The following is a 17,499-nucleotide window of genomic DNA, read 5'->3' as shown; positions in this document are numbered from 1 at the left end:
CCTGTAGCCATGTACTTCAAGGGCATCGACACATATGCTCATCTGGTACAGAATACGCCGTCCTATTTCCTAGCTCTCGCGCTGGCAGTTAGTGGGCGATGTTGGGACGAGTATCGAGAGAATTTGACTCTAGTATATGCCCTCAGCCTCCGACCGATATCCTTCGATTGACACCCAATCGTGCTGTAACTGGAGGGTACAAGAGTCGAGTGTTGGTTCCACAGTGTTGAAATATCTGCTCAGATTGGTCGTCGACTGCTATGTGTCTTCCGATTAATTGCATGGTAGTTCGGTTTGACGTCCCGAATAATGACAAGATGGGGTCCGTTGTGCCTCTCGGCCGCCGTTACGCTTCCATCCTTGTCCTTGCCGGGCAAGTGCCGCCGGCAATATCTTCGAGGAAACTTTTAGTTCCAAGGTTCCGCTTGATGTGGGTTGAAGGCTTCATTCGCGGCTGCCCTTAATTGTAGTCAGCCATGTCGACTTTGGTACTATGGAGACGCTTGTCACCAAACACCGAACCCTGTAGAAGGGTCCAACAGATTGCAACTGCATCTTATATATCTAGCCTTTGGAGTCTCACACTACTATGGCCAATTCACTCTGCATCACGTCCTGGCCGGTGAATTCATGTATGCCCCTTAGTGTAACGAAGGCCACGCCAACTTCTGACAGTATCGAGAACTCTCATCACTATCTCTTCGTCAATGTCACTTTGTGTGAAGATTCAGGTACTAGTGCTACTGCTAGACCCATACGAGAGCCAGCATGGGATGCCTTCAAGAGCGGACGGCACAGACCACCTTTGGGGCGTGCAGTCAGTCAACCTTCATAACTAGGACGACCGGAAGAGACCCCTACAGATATCAGGTCGGGTTCGGGAACTTCTTCAACTCGGAAGCAGTGTGAGCAAGCCTTGCAGAGGCTATGTATCCCCGATCTCTGTAGGCCTCTTCTCTGACGTAACAAACAGCCCTGGCGTCATACCAGAAGCTCAAAACACGCCTCAGGTTTGCAAATACGGCTTGTATTCGGAGCAACTGACCAGCGAAGGATTCATTGCGCCCCGATCCACTGCGCAGCATGTCTGGTTTTACAGGATCCTTCCTGGTGTCGTCCAGGGAATAGCTACCAAGCTACCCCACAACCTAGATGTGAGTCTGACCACCCCACAGGACCTCATATCGAGTACGCATCAACTGACTCTTGAGCCAACCAGCTTGAGTCGAGATTCGCTACTGAGAATGGCAACGTGGAATTCGTCCCCCACGGTCTCTGCTGGCAACCCTTCCCGCTCCCGTCGGACAACGAACAAGTAGACTTTGTTCAAGGTCTCAAGACCATTGCTGGCAATGGCGATGCGACAACAAAGGAAGGTGTGGCCATACACATTTATACGGCAAACGTTTCAATGAGAAACCGAGCCTTCTGCAGTCATGATGGCGATATGCTGTTCCTACCTCAACAAGGAAGAATTGAAATCCAGACTGAGCTTGGAATGTGAGGGTCTCCCACAGGAACTAATGCACCTGTACTGACACTTCTAGGATGATGGTGCGACCAGGGGAGCTGGCTGTCATACAGGCCGGCATCAAGTTTAAAATCTCCCTCCCCGATGGCCCATCGAGAGGATGTGAGTATGCTTGAGTTATTTATTTATTCTTGGCAGGCTCTGACACCAATCAGATGTGCAAGAAATTTTTGGAACACACTACGAATTACCAGATATGGGACCGATAGGTACCAACGGAATGGCCCTTCCACGGAACTTCAAACACCCCGTGGCTTCGTTTGATAGGGATCTCTCCGAATGGGAAAGTAAGCACATCGCTGTACCAAAATCCTTTGGAGCGGGGCTGATACTATATAATAGTTGTCGTCAAGCTGGCCGGAAAGCTATGGTACAGTAAACAGAATCATACGCCATTCGATGTTGTTGCTTGGCACGGAAAGTAAGTCGCATCTCTTCTCGATATCTTGACAAGACATTTACACCAGTTAGTTGCGTGCCGTACAAGTACGGACTAGAGAATTTCATCAACACTGCGGTGGTGGACAGAGATCAGAGCGACCCATCGGTGTACACGGTTCTCACGGCCAAGTCGAAGATACCCAATGTCGCTATATCAGAACTCATGGCCTTCACTCCGAAATGGAACGTCAGCACCAACACATTTCGACCACCCGTAGGTAGCCCCCACCCAGCCTTGTGGGCCAGCGACATACTCACTGATAATCGTAGTACTATCATCGCAACATGGCTTGCGAGATAATGGGTCTCATATACGGACCATACTGTGGAAGCAGTCGAAAGCTTGCCGCTGGCGGGCTTTCGTACCAGTCGAGCTACACACCCCACGGCGAAACCTACGAGACTTACAAAAAGGCCACTGAAGCCGAGCTCAAGCCAGAAAGGGGCGGAGAGGGTGTCCTAGGTGAGAATGCATTTGGACAGTCGAAGTCACCTCGCTCACTGTTCATCGCACAGCATTTATGTTCCACATCCCAACGCATATTGGGTTGACCAAGTACGCTCTAGAGCGAAGCGGAGTACTGGATGGCAAGACCCAACGTTTTACTTTAGCCTTGTTCATATCGCCATGGTGTTGGGCTAACGTGGGCATTTCCAGAACCTGTGGGTCCTCTGTTCAACACGATGAAACCGAACTTCATGGACCATACGAGCGAGGTGAACGAAGACTTGACGAGAATGGGACTTCCTCCTTTAGGTACAAGTAGTTGGTGGCTGTAATTGCTCACCTGGGCGCTTCTATTACAAACCTAGACAGGGAAAGAGGGGCGAAGTGCTTGGAGCAATCATGGTTCGGTATTTTCTAGATACACAATCGTTGTACTGTATGCTGTGCTGGCCAGTTGGCACATGGTAACCGAGCCTGTTGCCAGATATTTGATGCTACTCAACAACATCTGCTTTGCACACTATGGTGGCACTGCAAATCAACTGTAAGCTATCGTGAGAATATAAGAAGACCCGTTCTATCGGTGGTCACGTCGTAGCCAGCGGCTGCACAACCCAGCCTACAACGAAAACGTGTGCAGGTGTCTGAAAATCCGGCCGGCTGCCGCAAGAGGGTGGTCGCGTTGGCTTCGAAGGGCACGTTCATCATCGCAACGAAAGTACGACGTACTTGTATGAAGTACTTCGCGATCTGGTCCGGAAGCCACCTGACAGCTTTTACGGGTGTGGTTTTTATAGGAGGCCACTACGCGCCAATGATAAGTGGTCACTTTTGCTTGTTGGTTTGGCTGTCTAATAACTGCCGGAGGGCAGTGGAGAACAGCGTAACAATAAACAGCATAACGAAATGGAACACACTAGAAAAACCCGATAACCCCGCGACATGAAAAAGTATAACATGAACTACACGTGCTGGTTACCTGGGAGCAATAACTATGGCTTTGTACCGAGTAACAGAGCTCTGTATGACGGATGTCCTCAGTACTTAAATAGACAATAATACATTGATGATGCCAAACTATACCCATTGAATAAAGCTGGTGTTGCTTTGAAAATTGATCAACCATCGAAGCAGAAGAAAAGGAACTACTAGAGGTGATTTGGAAGAAATCGTTTGCTTATGCTTAAGTTAGACGTTGTCGACTATAAGGTCTTATCGCTGGTTGCTCAGAGCCAGCCTTGAGCGAACGAACAATGGTTGAGGGTTTCGGAGCCGGCAACGGGATTTGACTTGGACGATTGGCTGACAATCTGCAGCCGAGTGAGGCAGTGCAAGCCACATTGATGATGTGGCGGAAACGTTCGCATCATCTCGTTGGCTCGCGCATCTTGAGACACAAATGGTTTGCGACTGGCTTAGAGTTGATCCTGACACATGAAGGCCACGGGAACGCGGATGAAGTATCCATCTGGCCAGATATCGATACGTCTTTGATCTTCGTTAGGTCGTTGGTAGAGGCCGTTTCTTGTTCCTATATTTCGTTTTTCGCCAAGCGAGCGCCTCCCCTATTTCCTTCTAGAGTAACGTACCAAGCTTCCACACTCAAACTATTGGCTTCTTGGCCAGCCTGAAGCTTAGCAAGCCTTCACAGCAGTAGTCTTCCGCCACGACCGTCGCACGTTCTGGCTTTTACTTCGCACCATTCATTTGTCTCGTAAACTCGGAGCTGTACTGCTGACACCCCCTCTCTTTGCGCCGGTAATCCGAAGAGGCCGTCCATCCAGCGATCTACTTCGCGTCTTCCATCTTCGCACCTCGACAATCGCCATTTGCGCTCCCTCACGATCCTACAACACCTGTCGGTTCTTCATCACGCAGCTTCGCCTATAAACCACACACCGTCGAAGTTCCTCAGAACCTGCATCAGAATGGCAGGCAAAGCCGACGAACCCCCCGCCTACACGAGCGGTCCCCAACCGCCACAAGCCGCCTACCAAGGCGTCTCGTACGGCCAGCCGCAACCCCAGCAGTACGGTACCCCACCACCTCAAGACGGAGGCTATTACCAACCGAATCCGAACATGGGGTACTACCAACAACAGCCACCACAAGGCGGATACCCCTACTCACCGCAACAACAACAAGGCGGATTCTATAACCAGCCGGGACCGTACGGACCGCAGCAGGGATACTACGGCCAGCCCCAGGGCGGATACTATCAAGATCGGAGATCGGGGCCCGGGTTTACCGAGGCGCTACTGGCAAGTTTGGCGTGTTGCTGTTGTTTGGATTGTTTGTTGTTTTAACGGATGTTGAGGTGTGTTTGGAGGCGTAAAAGTCGCAGGCTTAGGATATACGATAGGGAGGAAGTTCGCTGCGTCTTGTCAAGCGGATGAGGGAAGAGGAGATAGATGTTGGAGGGACAAGTTGGCATAATATCGCTGCATACATTTGTCCAGGGTTGGAAAAGCACCGAGGCGAACACTATCACCGAAAGCTTCATTGGACTCGGCGGCGCCTGGGATTCTTTTGTCGCCCGTCTGGAACGTTGGCTCGACCACCTGGCGTGTAGGATTAGTATGTACTATAGTTAACTTACTCTTATATCAGTACCGTTCTCCTTTGTTCACATGACATGGACTTTACGGGACGACGAACCAGTTGAGCAATACACTGTGTCAAAGTACCGTTTGAATACTAATAACTGTATGAGTCCTCGTGATCAACAATGTTTCACTAGTAACCCAATCCACCCGCTATGTAAGACCCGCATACAACTCATCAAATCTCTCAGCCGCGTCCTTCAAGCAATCATATTCATAAATCATCTTCTGCACATCAGGACTCGCCCACTTATCCGGCACAGGCTGCCCCTTCTCCTTAGCTGCCGCAAACTGCCTATCGCGCTCCTCCTTCGCCTTGCCCTCACCTAGATGCAGCGTCCTCCCCGAAAACGCCGCCAGGTCTACCAGCGTTGTCGTCCTGGGTTTCCGCAACAACTCGTACACCTTCAACGCCTTGGTCACGGCCTCGGGGTCGGAACCCCCGCCGGGCACACGGGTGATCACTTCAGCCAGCGTGGCCCCGTCCTCAATAGCCATAGCAGCGCCCTGGTTCAGATGCGGCAGTGTCGGATGACACGCATCCCCCACCAGAGCGACGCGGCCGTGCGTCCAGGTAGGCAACTCCTTGTGGCTGCGCAGCCGCCACTCGCAGACCTCGCCCTCGGGGACAAGGTCTAGCATGGTCTGCACAATGGGCGCGAAGTCGGCGTACACCTGCTTCATGACAACCTTGCTCCCTTTGGTGGTGTACATAGCGCTGGGCGCCGAGGCGAAGTTCTCGTCGGGCTGGCACGTCGACAGATTGTAGATGTTGTGACTGCTGATGGGATACGCGATGATGTGGCGCTTCTCGCCGATCCACCGCTTCACACCGTTGTCGTCGAGGAGCGCGAGGAGGTCGGGATAAGGGGACATTTCTTCCCGCGTTAGCATGATGCGGTAGGCGGCTTGGCCTGTGTCTTCCACTTCGGCGTCGAGCTTGAGCGCTTTCAGCATTGAGTAGCGCGTGGCGGATTTGATGCCGTCGGCACCGAGGAGGATATCGGTTTCCACCGTGTATGGGTCGCCCTGCCGCGGCTGGAGCGAGAACTTGACCTTTCCCGACTGGCCGAACTCTTCAACGCCCGCAAAGGTGACGCCGAAATTAAACCTGACGCTGTCTAATTTCTTGCAGGCATCGTACAGCCCACCGGCCAGGGAGGCGCGGTGCCCCGTGCAGTGGGGGAAGCCGTACTTCTGCTCGATGTCAGGCATGTCGACATGGGCGAGCTCCTGGTCGGTGGCGCCGTCGCGGATGCTGGCCGACTGGACGTTGGTCGCGTCTCGCTCGATGACGGAGCCCTTCCAGCAGTCGAGCCGGTCCAGCACCCGCACCAGGTTCGGCGCGATTTGAATCCCTGCCCCGACGAACCCCAAGTCCGCCGCGCTCTCGTATACGTTGATGTTCTTGAAGCCCTTCTTGCCGAAGGCGAGCGCGCATGCGAGGCCGCCCATGCCTGATTAGGAGACCGATTGTTAGCTCTCCAGTTTCGCTGTCATAATCAGTCAGAGTGGAATTGAAATATGGCTGGCTTACCGGCGCCTATGATGGATATCCTCAACTCCTTGACGTCTGCCATTTTTTCAGCTGGGGATAAAGATTGTCCGTTGTTAATGATTTCGATATACGGAGGAGACAGCTTCGTTCTTAGAGTCATCACCAGCTGAGGGGACCTATGCCATCATATATCCTCTTTCCAATTGATACGGCACATGGCAACGCATCAATGGCATCCGGTGTGGGGTTACGGCTGAGGTGTGAGTGGGTAGGGGTCGAGGATATTCCCAGACTGTCGCATCGGCAGTAGCCTCGCTCGTTGACTGGAACGAATAGCTCCAAATATCGACGCTTTCCCCAGCATTCTCGACCTCCTAACCATAGCACCGGGAAATCATTTTAACGACGACAAGCTGTTACGGCGCATTCAGGTGGAATAGCCACGATATGTCAAGCATTACGCTGGAAGATCGGGCTTCCTGTATTATTCCGTTGCGCCATTTGTTCTGTCACGCTCTTGACCGGGTTATAATTTCAACGACTGCGAAGAGGGAATAATACCCCTGTGGATTGCCCCAGAGAATGGCAAAAGGCTTCTGTCCGTTTCGGCCATTGTTTTGGAAACCGAGCAGTGGCGGGGCCCGCGGGGTAATACTAAGTATGCTCTGGAGGCGGGGCAATCAGCAGCGTTGTTCCACCAGGGCAATGAGTCGGTTTCTTTCCGAGGGCGCGTTGGGGTCGAAATGACCAGAGCTAATAGTAAGTTGTCACACTACCGGCTCTCGTAATCGTCACCCTGTTTTGCAGACCGCTTACATCTGATCCAACTACATGACCACGGACCCTTGACTTCCCGTTAGCCTTATGTACCATAGAAAGCACGTCATACCCTACGCATATCACAATGGCAGCCCCTGAAGCACCCCTCATCACCGTTCTCGGCTCCCTCAACATCGACCTAGTCTCCTACGTCCCCCACCATCCGCTACCAGGCGAGACGCTGACAGCAACCTCCTTCGCCGTCTCCCCCGGCGGCAAAGGTGCCAACCAAGCCGTCGCCTGCGCCAAGCTATCCCGGTCCCGCGACCATGTCCACCAGTCGGAAACCGCACACATACGCATGGTCGGCGCCGTAGGCAGCGATACGTACGGCTCTCTTTTACGGTCCAACCTAACCGCACACGGGGTCGACGCTTCGGGCGTGTTGGTGCGAGAGGAAGTAGGGTCCAAGACGGGCATTGCTCTGATCGTCGTCGACGAGCCAACGGGACAGAACCGCATCATCCTATCCCCTGAGGCGAACCACTCGCTTCTTCCCGAGCAATTTGCGACACTGCCGGGGCCAAAGCCGGATTTGCTAATTATGCAGCTCGAGATCCCGCTCGAGACGGTGTTGCAGGCATTGCGGGCGGCGCGGGAGGCTGGGGTTGCAGTGCTGCTTAACCCGGCGCCAGCGGTAATGTTACCCGATTCTGCCTACGAGGGGCTGGCGCATCTAGTGGTCAATGAGACGGAAGCGGCGACGCTGGGCGGCGTCAAGGAGGAGGAGCTGGAGAGCGAGGCTGGGTTGGTGGCTGTGGCGAAGGGATTCTTGGCCAAGGGGGTGCACAATGTGATCGTGACGTTGGGGGGCAGGGGTGTGTTCTACATGAATAACATGGGGAAACAAGGACTCGTGCCGCCTGAGAAGGCGAAGGTTGTCGACACAACTGCGGCTGGTGACACGTTTGTTGGGTCGTATGCGCTGGAGTTTGTATCGGCAAAGGCGGCGTTTAATATTGCGGGTGCGGTGCAGAGGTCCAACAAGGCTGCTGCGAAGACGGTGGAGAAGCTTGGTGCTCAAGATTCCATACCATGGCGAGACGAGTTGTGATGGGGATAAAAAGTGGCTGACGAAGAGGATTGTGACCGGCGAAAGGTGTGACAAGTGATCCAATGGTTGGACCTAATATACCCAAAAGAGAAAGTAGAATCGTAGCCATCTACTACCAATGGCGCCATGAATGGTACTCTCGTACCCCTCAATATGCAGACCCCGGGATAACTATCACGAAAGCCGCGGTCCTATATCTGCGTGCTCTGGATCGATCGAGACTGTTATCTGCGGCGGCCCGCGATGTCCAGAAAACGTTGTATAAACTTTTTTTCTATCGAGCAACTGACAGGCTCAGCCTTTGGATTCTCGTCCCTCAAGAAGAACCTCGACAGTGCATCTAAGCATGTTGATGACGACCCCGAGCACCAGTTCGTGCCTTTCAAACCGAACCTGTCCAACCTTCACGGAGTCCAAAAAACGACAAGGCATCATGTCTACCTGCCAAGCCTTCCCTCGATCTTAGCCTTCTCCTGAGCCCGGAGCTCAGCCACCTCCTCCTTCGAAGCATTATACGTTGCCGCAACCTGGTTGAACGGATTCTCCGGCGACTTCTCGAACTCCTTCCTAATCCTCTCCTTCCTCTGATTCAGCCTCAACCCAGCACCACTGCCATCCGTGTCCATCTCATCCAGCCGTCTCTCTTCAAACGCAGCATATGCAGCCTTAAATCTCCGCTCGGGGTGCTTCTCGACCTTGTCCTGTGAATTGCCCGCCACGCCCAGGGCGTCGAGCGCGTTGTCGATACCCGATGCATTAAGAGCAGGGAGCGATTCGTCGAGCTGCGAGAGATCGAGGGTGCCCCTCCCGGACGTCTTCTTCTGCGCGCTCTTCGCGTTCTTGGGCGCGTTACGACTCGGCAGACTCTTCTCCTCTTCGGCTAGGGCGGCTTCGCGTTCGGCTTTCTTCCGGGCTTGTTCCGCCTTTTTGGCTGCTTCGGCTTCCCTATGGATGTTTGTCAGTACCGTTTGCTCGAGGGTGGTAGCTGCGCAAATAAGAACTCACTTCTTCGCGTTGCTCTTGGAGCCCTTGGACCACTCAGCATCCTCTGATGCTGCCTTCTTGGCGTCCTCAACGGCAGCCTTTTGGGCAGCGGCTTCGGCCTTTTTGGCGTTCCCCGATGCCTTCTTGGTGTTCTCTCCCTTTTTGCCCGCCATGTTGCACGTTCTAGTGTTGAGCTTTCGGGTTCCTTCCGAGTGAAGATGATCGCAGTGGGGTGATGCGGGGTTCGAGCTCGCAAGTGAAGAAAATGAGGTTCTTGCCTGTGATGAGCAGGGGTAAGACTCTTGTAGGTACTAGACTTGCAACCTATATATAAGATGGACTGCGCCGCAAGTGCTGGAAGTTTGCGCAGTGGAGGCAGCGTGGTCGATGGATGAAAACTGCCAGATGTGGAAGGCTGATTTTCTGCGTCATATGGCCGGTTCCGGATGTAAGTCACGGCAGTCCAGTGGTAGAGGTACTGAACAAGCCCGATACAGCAAGAGCTAGCTACATGCACCTTTAATAAACTGAACGCCTAATGAGACCTTGAGTTTTAATAACTAATAATTTGGTGTTAATTCCAAAATTTCGGAGTTACAAGGTGCCCTCGTGATACTAATTAGAAATTTCAAGTTGATCGCTGTACAAGTACTTGAACTACCATAGTAGCTCTGGCCCAGTTGTTCATGACCCCGCTATTGATAACACCTGATGCCTCTAAATAGTGACGGGCAAGTAGATCACAACATTGAAAACAAAGGGCACAACAGAGTGGAATAGTGTAGAAGGAGAAAGAATCGTCCGGTATTTCAGTGCGGTAGATCAGGTTTGACCTGACTATTACACCTGGGGGCTGCTCGATATGCAGTCTATTTTGTCAACTGCTTTGGCGGGCGACCGGAAGCTGTCTCGTCGGACAAGGGTCTTGAGTTCACCGTGTTGGGCCTAGCAGTCCGGAGCTATCTGGGTTAGGTACGCGACTTGACGCATTGAATTCCAGCATATCGAGTGTCTCAACTTTCTGAGGGTCCGACATCCTACCACCCACCTCTAATTGCCTTTAAATTTACCTACCGCCATGTGGTCATTTTCGAATACTCAAAATTAGTAGACATCTTCAATCCCACTGACCTAGGCGTTCTGCATCAAAACACCATGGCATCGTTAACGCTGAGCGGTCTGCCAGCTCTGAGAAGGCAGCACCTCCTGGTCGAGTTGTAAGTTGCCCCATATATACCTCGGATAATGGTCAGAGCTGAGACTGGTAGTGCCGGGCTCAAACAAGTCTGCCCTGAAGGCGTCTTCGTCACTCTAAGCCCAGGAGATCCGACTTTGTGGTCAGGAGTCCTGTTCGTCCGTGATGGTGGGTACTTGCCCAACCGTGCCACCAGAAACTATCTAATGGATTTGTCAGGACCATACGCGCCAGCTGTTCTGCGCTTCCAAATATCATTCCCTGACTCCTATCCAAGACTGCCTCCCTTGGTCACTTTCTCAACGGATATGTTCCATCCTCTCATCACTCCCTTAACTACCTACATGCACTCGACCGACGTCCAGGACGATGGGACAGTCAGCGCAACGGACGAGGAGCGACTACCTCCCGGTGGCTTTACTCTTCGCCATGGATTTCCCGAGTGGTTTGGTAGAGGTAGCAGGAATACCAGCAGGCAGTCAAGTGGACAGCATCAGCCAGTGCAAACGCCCCCACGACAACCCCGGTTATCAGTGAGTAGTAAAGGCACGCCTACATCGAAGGGTTCTGCAGTTGGGAACTCTCCAGGATTTGCCGAGACACAAACGAAAGAAATCTCCACCTTTGAGGTGCTTCGTTACATTCGCAGCACATTTGACGACGAAAATGTGCTGGACTCCATCCCAGTCGAAGCGGCGGGAAATTCGGGGGCATGGCATGCATGGCGTACGCATCGTCAAGATCAAGGCAAGGTGTTTGAAGGTGCATCCGAGGCACCTGATGCGGGAGACACGAAGGAACCTCCAGGACAGAATGAATCTGGGATGCCTTCTGGGGTGAGAAAACCTGGAGAATGGAACTGGGAAGGTGTTTGGGAAGAGCGGGTGAAAAAGGGGGTTGCTGCCAGTCTATCGGAGGCTGTGTTGTATGGTGGTGCTGCAGGAGGAGGAGGAGGAGACGATGTGGTGAGTCGCATCAAAAACTGACTTATTTGACTGTTCGCTCATTCTTCCCTCAGATTCGTTTCTCAAATATGGAAGATGATGACATCGAAGCCGTCAAGGACAACCTGTTGCGGGCTATTGCGCATTAAGTTACGGTCTCTCCATCGCTGTTTTCCAGTCGAAGAGTTGTTGGCAAACTGTTAACAAAATAAATGGCGCATTCAGGTAGAATAACTAGATTATACCGGGATTGCTACACTGGAATACAGAGCCCCTCCTATACATTATTCCACGCTATTTCACCCTTCTCCGCCGTCTATTTCGTCACCTCCTTGGGTTGCTCTTTCCAGAGCGCATTGGGTTGCCATGGTCGTAGTTCTCTCAGACGACACCCGGGCGATTCTGGCCTCGGGAGAACCCCAAACCACCCATTTTTGTATCCGCTCTATCGTTCTTACAGATCAAGAATCAGTCAACAATAGCACCTACATATGGCTACAACAAATACCGAACTGCATCCAGGGATCATTGTTGCTGTCGCCCTGATTCCGACCGTCCTCGTGGTGATTTTAGTGCTCACCATCCTTCGGGGCTTCGACTTGATACCCAGTTTTTCCACCTGTTTTCGAAGACTCTGGGTCAAGGGCTGCAAACGACCATCGCAGGACGAACCAATTGGGCCCTCGTACTCACAAGATTCCCTTAGTAGCATTTCAACGGCTAAGAGCCACTTCATAGGCCAGATCAGGGAGTCTCCGTTGGCAGCACCCCCTCGAATTCAAATAGTCGACTATGGAAGCCTACCACCCCTCACCGCTGCAGGTCGTCAAGACAAACTCGGCTAAAGCAACGGCCAACGGCAGTCCGCAAAGAAGTCTCAGCACGGGGACTGACGAGAGCTCCGGGAGCGCACCCGAGCAACCAGGTTCGAGTCGACAACTGACTGTTGTCAAGAAGCGGGCAAACAGGACCAGCCAACTATACGGAAGTGGAGACAGTGAGGGGGGCAGCTTTGGATCGATCAGCTCAAGGATTTTCACGCCAGAAAGAGGTAAGCTCTCTACTTCATATATCTCGATAGACATGACTGACTGGTGAAGCAGCCGCAACCCCTTTTGCGGACATTACAACCCCTAAACCTGGTCAGCCACCGACCTCGAGAAGGACATCTAGCTACAACTTGCCTCGGACACTGACTCCAAATCTGCTCACGCGACTCCGATCTTTCTCCAATGGGCGTATCCTGTCTAACAAAACTTCCAAAGCGACTTGTCGCCACTATGACATCCGGGATCGTGACTCGAGTGGATTGTCCGGGTCACCTCGATGCTCAGACTCGGTTTCTTCAGAAAACAGCGTTGGAGACTACGACTACACCAGTAGCAGCACCTCCTCAGGATCTTATGACCCAGAACCGTTCCTACCACTGGGTTTTGATGGTTTTGCTACCAACCCTTACCGCCTGCCGAGCAACTCGCTTTCGTCGATACGAGAGTCTGACGGGTCTATACTTGATCCATACTTACTGGTGCCACACATTGCAATTACGCCTGAGACGAAGATACTCGAGGATGGTGAGACCACACTCTGGGCAGCAATCGAAATATCTGGTCAGCTCTGTCGCCCACACGCCGTTGATCATTCCAGGGGAATCACAAACGCCAACCATAGCGGCCAGTGCTTTCTCCCAGTTCATCATTGTGAAGCAGGACTCTCAAGATATGGATATCTATATGATGTAACGGTAGAGATATTTCCAAGAGCAGAAAGTGTTATTGTCGATTTAGTGAATGATGGTTCGACAAGGTTGGTGTGATGAGCCTCAGACGACGAGCGACACGAATGCTGACTTGTGATCAGGGACATTAGTCCTGGCTCCAGCCTGCTCACTTTAGCACACGTCCGTCTCAATGCTGCTCAGCCTCCTCAGGCCAACAAAAGCTCGACTAGTTTGTCAGATGATCTCTTTGCTGACCTCGAATATCAACTTGGGAGTACCCGAACGGAGTATATGAAAGTTCGTGTGTCATACTGCCACTCTGGGTTTCCGGCATTCAAGAACACGTCTTCGCAAGAGAGCGGTTCAACATGTCAAACACGACTAGAGACAACATCAATCGGTGTGATCAAACGGCACAATCCAGCATCGGAATGGTCTCCACGTCCGACACCATCGCCAGTGTCGAATTCTTTATTCGCTATTATTGCTTCTCACTGGGGTCCGATCCGCGCCAACGACACCATGTACAGGATTGTGACGACGTGGTCAACCCCTCGAAAGGTAGCCAATGCTATAAACCGCAAGGTTGACAGAAGCGAGGACACTATCAAACCGCCCGATCGCACAGGGACTGCACCACCACTAATCGTACCAAGGAGGAAGACGAGCCTCAGAAAGGCCTCGACAGATCTGGGGACTGACATGGACCCAGCAAGGAAGATCTGGACACAAATGAGACGGACCTCGTCTGGAAGCCGCCCAGCATACTTCGTCAGTAGGGTCAACCGGATTCCTGGATCCTCCACAGACTCATCAATGCTTAGTCCTCAGAGGACTGATTTGAAATCGGACGTTGAGCGGCAACGAGATTTGATTCGAGAAATGGCACTTCATAATAAGAGATCGATAGGTGCTGACAGCCTTCGGAGCCTGGTCCCGTCTCCGGTCGATCTGGGCTTGGATGACAAGAGAGAAACGACCAATAGCGAGGAAAGCAACAGCATGGCATCCAATGGAAATAAGAGAGAAGGGCGGTGGAGTCTCAACCAATGGTGGTGATGGCTGTGTATGGAAAGTATGAGTCGCTGCTTGTTTGGTCAATTGACTCCGAGCAGGCAGATACAGGACCGTGGCTTTGGTGGTGGTTATCCGTGGATCTACATATTGAGGGAGTATTGAGGGAGTAGGAGAACAATAGGAATAAAGTTGTTGATTGAAAATCTGAACATCGACTGCCACACAGACTTCTGAATGGAGAGTGCATTGAGTATTCGAGTATTCCAATCGACTGCTTTAACTATGTTTGAGTGGTACAGCGTGCTGCAAGAGCGGAACTTGCCAAACAGCTTTTGCGTTAGATAATGATATGTTAGACATATGGGGTCTGGCTGAGCTAGGTCGTTCCGCCCAATTACAGCCATAGTAAAAATAACCAAGTGAAACGGTGACTATAAACAAGGTACTACACTTTTGAAGCGAGACGGCTATCAATATCAACATCCGCTGTATTAGCGGCGAACTGTATCCTCAGGTTAGAGATATTAGCGGAAGAAGCGTTCTGTACCCTTGCCCCTGCATTGTTAATCTTATTCATCGCACCAAATTATACACATCTTCTCCAGCTTAGTGGTTTATACCCGGCGCGATGGATCGAGAGCGCTCTGAGAAGAATATTTCAGAACACGAAGATCTGCATACCAACCTTAAGGATCGAACAACCTTGGACTTACCTCTTCGTTAACTTCATTATAATTGGAGGAACGGGATATAGCTGCCTCAAACCCCAGGCCTACGACTTATTTAAGACACAGGAGGTGTTATGCAACCTTAAGAATACACCTAGATAGCGCCTTCTAGTGAATTTCCGAAGATAGTCTCTAAGCGCCATCTAACCTAGTATACCAACGTAGTATGGTAGTGAACGCAACGCAGTCGCCAATAGGGCGAACCGACGACGCAGCGTATGTATTTAGTCCAGCCATTAGGGCACGGTTTGACATACGGGAGTACTAGCAGAGGTACCGGGGGCTTCGAGCCTACGGCGTATTTAATAATAATAATAATAATATTATTATTATCGGAGACGATCGGTTAAAGTATAAAAAGCTATAGTAGGACATGACTAGGCTTATTATTATCCTTATATAAAGTACTATAGTTTATAGAAGCTACACTATAAGAAAGAATTAACAGCTGTGAGCTTCCGATCACTTCGTACAGTACATTTGGGAGGATGGATCAATTGAAGCTAGATAATAGCTCTGAGTGAATGTACACAGTCCCTATACAGGTTATCCCCCGCGTTTCAGCACAGAAGGAGCCCGGATTGTGGCCCGGATACCCGTAGAAACAAATGCACTACTGTAACGACCATAGAAATACTGATAATAGGCCTGTTATACTTATTAACTGTCGGCTGGTGTAGTTGGTCACTTCGCTGGTAGATAAGTCCCGATTTGAGCCTCGCCCACTTGGGTCGGTGACGAGTCGCGGGTTCGAATCCCGCAGCTGACACACAAGGGGGTTTAGTCAACCCTTACGGCGCGCTGCCCACCTTGTTGACTTCGCCTACCTAGCGATAATAGGGAGATTGGTGCAGTTTAGGATTACGAGCATCCTAGCCAGTCGACCGTCAAGCACTACGTCGGCGGAATATAACTCGACAGCCGGTCCAGAATTCGAATCGTTAATCCGACCCCTTATCGGACCTCGCCTTTCCGATAACGCTCGTCGGCGAACCCGTCCCCTCACGATAGAAGGCGCGCAGCACGCCCTCTCGCCGCGATTCTTGCGAGCGTCTGACCACGTTACGGTCTATCCACTTGAGCGTATGGTTGAGATGTATACGCTCGACGAGAACCCCAATTAGCAGATACTACGACTTGTCGCGACAAAAAAATAGTCGAGCATCTTCTGCACATCAGCAGCATCCCACCCCTGAGGACGAATTTAAGTGCCACATTACCACACTTATCGGTAGTTCAGGCAGGGGTTGTAGCACAGACTTAGGGAGGGACAGGAGGTTTAGTAGTCGTTTGGCTACAAGTTTACCTGTATAACCGCCCGACGCGGCTTAAGGGCCCGCTATATCATCTATAGCCCCTTAAGGGAGTACTTGTAGAGGTACCGAGGGTTAACACCTACGGCGTATTTAATATTATTTACTTATTAACTGTGGGATTGAGCGCGCGCCAAGGGGTCAAACCCTTCCCCGTAGATAAAATAGCTACATAGAACAGCAGAGACACATAACAATCAAGACAGGATCGCCAGAGTCATGAATAGAGGATTGAATCCCTCATTAACTACTAAGTTTTCTCCTTATTACTTATACATCAAATTATCATTGTTATCGGAACGCCTGTTTGTAAGTATCCGACGCTCGATATGACTACTGATCTATGTATGTAGTTGTTTAAGAGCCGTACTCATGCTATTATAGCACCGTAGCCTAGCCACGAATCCAACAGGTACTAACTATCTAATTGGTATGTGCTTCCCTCAAGCCTTAAGAACCGCGGTGGCGATTACGGCTACATAGCGCTTCAGGGGGGCACGGCCATATAGCTCATATCCACTGGACTATAGCACGCTCTTGCTCTATCTAGTATTAATCGCTGCAGTAATACGGCGCCGTTGAGGTACGGCGAGAGGTTCGGAGGGTGGATAGCGCAGCGTACGGCCGCAGCGACTTGTGCATTGGCTTTGTTAGCTAATGAAATAGCGCGCGCAATATGCTGCTCAAACCAGTAGGGGCCTTGTCTGCTTCCATTGCCTCGTAAGATGCGGTTGTGAAGAAATTGAAGGTGGTTGTGTTAAAGGGGGGCAATTTCAACGAGCGGCTTGAGCGGGCTTTAAGTCAGCTCGGCAAGCCTCGGCTAGCAATCCATTGTTGCCCATTATTCCGCCGTGTTCCTACGCCATGATAATCAACGAAGTAAGGCACGGTTTCTCCAATTTGCAGCGAAGTTGAACCCTGGCCCGGCCTAGGGTAGTGCTCCATAAAATCGCTCCTCAGATATTGCCGGGGCCATTACCGATGAATACCACACAAAGCACCAACAGGTGCGTCGCGATTTCCAATCTGGCCAAGGCGATGACGGACGGTAGTTAAAGATCAGATCACAACCCACCCCGGCCACACAAGTGACTTGCGAGTCATTTTGTGTCAGAAGAGGGAATGCCATCGACGCTCGACACCACACATCATGCCTCCGTGTCTGAGATATTCTCTCCACGAGAAGGTCACGCGAACAGCATCG

At 51.5% G+C, this 17,499-nt stretch overlaps 7 protein-coding genes and 1 non-coding gene across 8 annotated transcripts; 6 read left to right on the top strand and 2 right to left on the bottom strand.

Moving 5' to 3' along the window:
- Positions 1 to 616: 616 nt before the first annotated feature.
- BCR38DRAFT_223087 (homogentisate 1,2-dioxygenase) lies at positions 617 to 3,018 on the top strand. The gene is made up of 10 exons (XM_040854264.1): positions 617 to 905; positions 974 to 1,154; positions 1,220 to 1,500; positions 1,548 to 1,633; positions 1,687 to 1,818; positions 1,874 to 1,952; positions 2,003 to 2,186; positions 2,243 to 2,435; positions 2,489 to 2,560; positions 2,631 to 3,018. Exons 1-10 carry the CDS (start codon positions 769 to 771, stop codon positions 2,750 to 2,752), a joined length of 1,467 nt encoding a protein of 488 aa, XP_040714829.1. The 5' UTR covers positions 617 to 768; the 3' UTR covers positions 2,753 to 3,018.
- A 1,330-nt stretch (positions 3,019 to 4,348) lies between these two features.
- BCR38DRAFT_485936 (uncharacterized protein) lies at positions 4,349 to 4,726 on the top strand (the record flags this gene model as incomplete). Its single annotated transcript, XM_040863959.1, has 1 exon — positions 4,349 to 4,726. One exon carries the CDS (start codon positions 4,349 to 4,351, stop codon positions 4,724 to 4,726), a length of 378 nt encoding a protein of 125 aa, XP_040714828.1.
- Positions 4,727 to 5,088: 362 nt separating this feature from the next.
- BCR38DRAFT_436070 (uncharacterized protein) lies at positions 5,089 to 6,582 on the bottom strand. The gene has a single exon (XM_040860430.1). The coding sequence runs from the start codon at positions 6,476 to 6,478 to the stop codon at positions 5,177 to 5,179; it is 1,302 nt and encodes a 433-aa protein (XP_040714827.1). The 5' UTR covers positions 6,479 to 6,582; the 3' UTR covers positions 5,089 to 5,176.
- An 843-nt stretch (positions 6,583 to 7,425) lies between these two features.
- On the top strand, positions 7,426 to 8,394 carry BCR38DRAFT_485934 (Ribokinase-like protein; the record flags this gene model as incomplete). The annotated part of the gene is made up of 1 exon (XM_040863958.1): positions 7,426 to 8,394. One exon carries the CDS (start codon positions 7,426 to 7,428, stop codon positions 8,392 to 8,394), a length of 969 nt encoding a protein of 322 aa, XP_040714826.1.
- Positions 8,395 to 8,831: 437 nt separating this feature from the next.
- On the bottom strand, positions 8,832 to 9,551 carry BCR38DRAFT_458392 (uncharacterized protein; the record flags this gene model as incomplete). The annotated part of the gene is made up of 2 exons (XM_040862155.1): positions 8,832 to 9,339; positions 9,400 to 9,551. The coding sequence occupies 2 exons, from the start codon at positions 9,549 to 9,551 to the stop codon at positions 8,832 to 8,834; spliced, it is 660 nt and encodes a 219-aa protein (XP_040714825.1).
- A 982-nt stretch (positions 9,552 to 10,533) lies between these two features.
- Positions 10,534 to 11,666, top strand: BCR38DRAFT_345131 (ubiquitin-conjugating enzyme/RWD-like protein; the record flags this gene model as incomplete). The annotated part of the gene is made up of 4 exons (XM_040856158.1): positions 10,534 to 10,595; positions 10,647 to 10,741; positions 10,793 to 11,538; positions 11,592 to 11,666. The coding sequence occupies 4 exons, from the start codon at positions 10,534 to 10,536 to the stop codon at positions 11,664 to 11,666; spliced, it is 978 nt and encodes a 325-aa protein (XP_040714824.1).
- Positions 11,667 to 12,309: 643 nt separating this feature from the next.
- On the top strand, positions 12,310 to 14,296 carry BCR38DRAFT_410123 (uncharacterized protein; the record flags this gene model as incomplete). Its single annotated transcript, XM_040858424.1, has 3 exons — positions 12,310 to 12,568; positions 12,621 to 13,323; positions 13,378 to 14,296. 3 exons carry the CDS (start codon positions 12,310 to 12,312, stop codon positions 14,294 to 14,296), a joined length of 1,881 nt encoding a protein of 626 aa, XP_040714823.1.
- Positions 14,297 to 15,648: 1,352 nt separating this feature from the next.
- BCR38DRAFT_t204 lies at positions 15,649 to 15,751 on the top strand. Its single transcript has one exon. It is a non-coding gene; the product is annotated as a tRNA-Thr (tRNA).
- The last annotated feature ends 1,748 nt before the right edge of the window (positions 15,752 to 17,499 follow it).

This window comes from Pseudomassariella vexata (assembly GCF_002105095.1).
Source record: "Pseudomassariella vexata strain CBS 129021 chromosome Unknown BCR38scaffold_8, whole genome shotgun sequence".
In the NCBI taxonomy this organism is placed as follows: Eukaryota; Fungi; Ascomycota; class Sordariomycetes; order Amphisphaeriales; family Pseudomassariaceae; genus Pseudomassariella; species Pseudomassariella vexata.
This window is presented reverse-complemented; position numbering and strand designations above follow the sequence as displayed.

What these genes read in the sequence shown, in the direction of transcription:
- BCR38DRAFT_223087 (XM_040854264.1), top strand. Translation starts at nt 769, where the DNA reads ATGGGATGCCTTCAAGAGCGGACGGCACAGACCACCTTTGGGGCGTGC. An exon ending in CGATGGCCCATCGAGAGGAT is followed by an intron (nt 1,634 to 1,686) that starts GTGAGTATGCTT and finishes GACACCAATCAG; the next exon opens with ATGTGCAAGAAATTTTTGGA. An exon ending in GGGCGGAGAGGGTGTCCTAG is followed by an intron (nt 2,436 to 2,488) that starts GTGAGAATGCAT and finishes TTCATCGCACAG; the next exon opens with CATTTATGTTCCACATCCCA.
- BCR38DRAFT_436070 (XM_040860430.1), bottom strand. Translation starts at nt 6,478, where the DNA reads ATGGGCGGCCTCGCATGCGCGCTCGCCTTCGGCAAGAAGGGCTTCAAG.